This window comes from Pezoporus wallicus, unplaced genomic scaffold (genome assembly GCF_028554395.1).
Source record: "Pezoporus wallicus isolate ANWC-B61680 ecotype Strahan unplaced genomic scaffold, APGP_CSIRO_Pwel_v1 contig_14162, whole genome shotgun sequence".
In the NCBI taxonomy this organism is placed as follows: Eukaryota; Metazoa; Chordata; class Aves; order Psittaciformes; family Psittacidae; genus Pezoporus; species Pezoporus wallicus.
In genome coordinates this window covers 23,116-27,732 of record NW_026637374.1, presented here as the reverse complement: position 1 = coordinate 27,732, position 4,617 = coordinate 23,116, and the positions used below count along the sequence as shown (strand labels likewise).

The following is a 4,617-nucleotide window of genomic DNA, read 5'->3' as shown; positions in this document are numbered from 1 at the left end:
GGGGCGGACCCCGACCCCCCCATGGCCCCCGGAGCCCCCTTCACCCCCCCACATCAAGGGGGGGTCCCCGGGGCCACCCCCCCCCTTTAGTGCTTGTGGGGGGGCCCTCGCTGTGCTTCTCGGTCATAGACGGGGGGGGGGGTGGGGATGGGGGAGGGGGGCTCAGGGTGATGGAACTGGGGGGAGGGGGGGCGATGGGGGGGGACGGGGTGGGTCCATGTGTCCATCCTGGGTCCGTGATTGGTTGGCTCACAGTCAGCTGACCCGCTCGGGCACAGGCGTCCTGGTGTCGACCGCCTCGTCGCGGGGGGGGGGCGGCGGCGGCGGCCGCGGCACCGCGGCGCTGGGCGGGGGAGGGGGCGGCGGCGCCGACGAGGACGAGCACGAGGAGGAGGAGGACGAGGACGAGGATGAGGATGAGGAGGAGGAGGAGGAGGAAGCAGCGTCCTTGGGCTCGGGCTCCCCCCCCGGCGCCCGGCCCAACGGAGTCTTTGCCGTGGCGCAGCCGTCGGGGGCGGCCGCGGCGCCGCGGTGCTGGGAGCAGCCGCTGCAGTCCTGCGCCGCCGGGGGGGCGGCGCTGCCGCTGTCCTTGGGGCTGCCCGGGGGGGGCTCGCTCGGCACCGGCGACCCCCCCAGCTCCCTCCTGCCGGGCGCCGGCACCGCGGCACCGCCGCCACCGCGACCCTTGGGGCTGCCGCGGGCGGCGCGGGGGCCGCGGGGGCCGCGCTCGGGCGGCGCCGGCGCCGGTTTGGCCGCTTCCAGCAGCGCCGGCTCCCGCGTCTTCCTCTTCTTGATGGGCAGCACCGTCTCCTGCACCGCGGGCGCCGCCGCCGCCGCCGCCTTCTTCTTGGCTTCGGCCGCCGCCGCCAACGCCGCCGCTCCGCTGCCGGTGCCGGCGCCACCGGGCCCGGTTCCCGCCGCCGGTTTGCGGCCCCGCTTCTTGGGCGCTCCCCCGTGCCGGTCGGGCTCCGCTTTCCGCTTGCGGCCCGGGCGCTTCACGGCCAGGACCTGCGCCGAGGTGGTGGCGGCTCCGGCACCGGCGTCGCCGCGCGCGCCGCCCGCGAACGGCATCTTCACGAGCAGCTTGGCCGGGCTCTTCTCCAGCGCCCCCCCGCGCTTGGGCAGCGCCGGGGCCGCCTCGGCCGCCACCGCCTTGGGGGCTTTGGGGGCGCCGCTGCCCTTGGGGCGGCCGCGGCCGCGCCCGGTGCCCGCGCTCTTGGCGCCTTTGGGCTTCTTGGGCGGGCGCTGCTCGCGCCGCGAGGGGCTCCCCCGCCCGGTGACGGTGAAGTCGAAGTCGTTGGGGTCCAGCGAGGTGTCCCCGACCTTCTCGAAGTACGCCACGAGCTCCACCTTGGACCGGAACGCTTTGCCCTGGGGGCTGCGGCGCCGACGTCAGCCACCGCGGCCGCCGCGCCCGGCAACCGCGGCGAGCACGGGCCAGTGCGTCCCAGGACCCTACCGGTACCACCCCAATACACCCCAATACATCCCAGGACCCTACTGGTACCATCCCAATGCATCCTCATGCATCCCAGTGCTTCCCAACGCAAATCATAGCAACCCAGAGCATGCCAATGCATCCCAGTACCCTACTGGTACCTAACTAGTGCACTCCAGTGCACCCCAATATATCCCGATGCATCTCGATACCATTCTCATACCATCCCGATGCTTCCCACTGCACAACAGCGCACCCCAGTACCCTACTGGTGCCCAACCAGTGCGTCCCAATGCACCCCGATATCATCCCGATGCATCGCAGTGCACTTCAGCACCCTACTGGTACCTACTCGTGCGCTCCGATGCATCCCACTGTATCCTAGTGCATCCCGGTATCATCCCCGTGCATCCTGATGCTATCCCAGTACCATCCCAAAGCATCCCCATGCATCCCAATACCATCCTGGTACCATCCTGATGCACCCCAGCGTGCGACAGTGCACCCCAGAACCCTACTGGTACCCAACTAGTGCACCTCAATGCATCGAGTGCATCCCAATGTATTCTGATACCATCCCAGTGCAACCCAGTGTGCAACAGTGCACCCCAGAACCCTACTGGTATCCAACTAGTGCGCCCCAATGCATCCCAATGCATCCCAGTACCATCCCGATGCATCCCGGCGTGCAACAGTGCACCCCAGAACCCTACTGGTACCCAACTAGTGCGCCCCAATGCATCCCAATGCATCTCAGTGCACCCCAGTACCATACTGGTATCCAGCTACTGCGCCCCAATGCATCCTGATGCATCCCAGTACCCTACTGGTACACAACTAGCACGTCCCAGTGCATCCTGACACCATCCCAGTACCACCCCGATGCCTCCCACCATGCTCCGCTCCCATCCTGGCTGCATCCCGGTGCCTCCCATCCCAGTGCATCTCATCCCGGTGCCTCCCATCCCATTCCCATCCTGGACGCATCCCATCCCCATCCCATCGCCATCCTGGCTGCATCCCGGTGCCTCGCATCCCATCCCCATCCCATCGCCATCCCGGACGCATCCCATCCCCATCCCATCGCCATCCTGGACGCATCCCATCCCCATCCCATCGCCATCCTGGACGCATCCCATCCCCATCCCATCATCATCCTGGCTGCATCCCGGTGCCTCCCATCCCATCCCCATCCCATCGCCATCCTGGACGCATCCCATCCCCATCCCATCGCCATCCTGGCTGCATCCCGGTGCCTCCCATCCCATCCCCATCCCATCGCCATCCTGGACGCATCCCATCCCCATCCCATCATCATCCTGGCTGCATCCCGGTGCCTCCCATCCCATCCCCATCCCATCGCCATCCTGGACGCATCCCATCGCCATCCCGGCTGCATCCCGGTGCCTCCCATCCCAGCCCGTCCCCACCGCGGTGCCCCCCGGCTGCCGCCCCGGGCTCACTTGATCAGGTAGACGTCGTACTTCCCGGCGGAGCGGCCGGACTTGCGCTGCTTCAGCTTGCGGGTCCAGCCCTCGGGCAGGGTGGGATCCTCGTACATGGGCCCGCGGTCCCGGATGATCGAGCGCCGCTGCTTGGGTGACGCCGACGCCTCCGGAGCCGCCGGCGCCGCCGCCGCCGCCCCCTCCGAGCTCTCGGCCTTGCCGGCCTCGGCCGGCTCCGACGACGGCGGCGCCGGCTCCGGTTCCGGCTCCGGCTCCTCCCGGCGCTCCCGCTTCAGCTTCTTGGCCTTGGGTGCCCGCTCCCGCATCGCCGAGAGCGGCTCCTCCGGCTTCTCCTCCCTGCGGGAGGGCGGGACGGGGTTGGGATGCGGGATACGGGGGTGCGGCGTGGGACGTTGGATACGGGATATGGGATACAGGGGTGCGGTGTGGGACGTTGGATACAGGATATGGGATACGGGGGTGCGGCGTGGGACGTTGGATACGGGATATGGGATACGGGGGTGCGGTGTGGGACGTTGGATACGGGATATGGGATACGGGGGTGCGGTGTGGGACGTTGGATACGGGATATGGGATACGGGGGTGCGGTGTGGGACGTTGGATATGGGATACGGGGGTGCGGTGTGGGACGTTGGATACGGGATATGGGATACGGGGGTGCGGTGTGGGACGTTGGATACGGGATATGGGATACGGGGGTGCGGTGTGGGACGTTGGATACAGGATATGGGATACGGGGGTGCGGCGTGGGACGTTGGATACGGGATATGGGATACGGGGGTGCGGTGTGGGACGTTGGATACGGGATATGGGATACGGGGGTGCGGTGTGGGACGTTGGATACGGGATATGGGATACGGGGGTGCGGTGTGGGACGTTGGATATGGGATACGGGGGTGCGGTGTGGGACGTTGGATACGGGATATGGGATACGGGGGTGCGGCGTGGGACGTTGGATACGGGATATGGGATACGGGGGTGCGGCGTGGGACGTTGGATACGGGATATGGGATACGGGGGTGCGGCGTGGGACGTTGGATACGGGATATGGGATACGGGGGTGCGGTGTGGGACGTTGGATACGGGATATGGGATACGGGGGTGCGGTGTGGGACGTTGGATACGGGATATGGGATACGGGGGTGCGGTGTGGGACGTTGGATACGGGATATGGGATACGGGGGTGCGGTGTGGGACGTTGGATACGGGATATGGGATACGGGGGTGCGGTGTGGGACGTTGGATACGGGATACGGGATACGGGGGTGCGGTGTGGGACGTTGGATACGGGATATGGGATACGGGGGTGCGGTGTGGGACGTTGGATACGGGATACGGGATACGGGGGTGCGGTGTGGGACGTTGGATACGGGATATGGGATACGGGGGTGCGGTGTGGGACGTTGGATACGGGATATGGGATACGGGGGTGCGGTGTGGGACGTTGGATATAGGATATGGGATACGGGGGTGCGGTGTGGGGTATGGGGTATGGGATACAGGTGTGGGACATTGGATACGGGATACAGGGGTGCAGTGTGGGTATGGGATATGGGATACAGGTATGGGATGTGGGATACGGGATAAGGGTGTGCGGTATGGGGTATGGGATATGGGATGAGGGATATGGGTATAGGGTATGGAATGTGGGATACGGGATAAGGATATAGAGCATGGGATATGAGTATGGGATAAGGGATAGGGATACGGGGT

The 4,617-nt window shown here is 66.6% G+C and overlaps 1 protein-coding gene across 1 annotated transcript; it reads right to left on the bottom strand.

Moving 5' to 3' along the window:
• Positions 1-206: 206 nt before the first annotated feature.
• MECP2 (methyl-CpG binding protein 2) lies at positions 207-3,250 on the bottom strand. Its single transcript, XM_057405255.1, has 2 exons — positions 2,902-3,250; positions 207-1,378 (listed from the first exon to the last, which is right to left on the bottom strand). Exons 1-2 carry the CDS (start codon positions 3,207-3,209, stop codon positions 256-258), a joined length of 1,431 nt encoding a protein of 476 aa, XP_057261238.1. The 5' UTR covers positions 3,210-3,250; the 3' UTR covers positions 207-255.
• Positions 3,251-4,617: the final 1,367 nt, after the last annotated feature.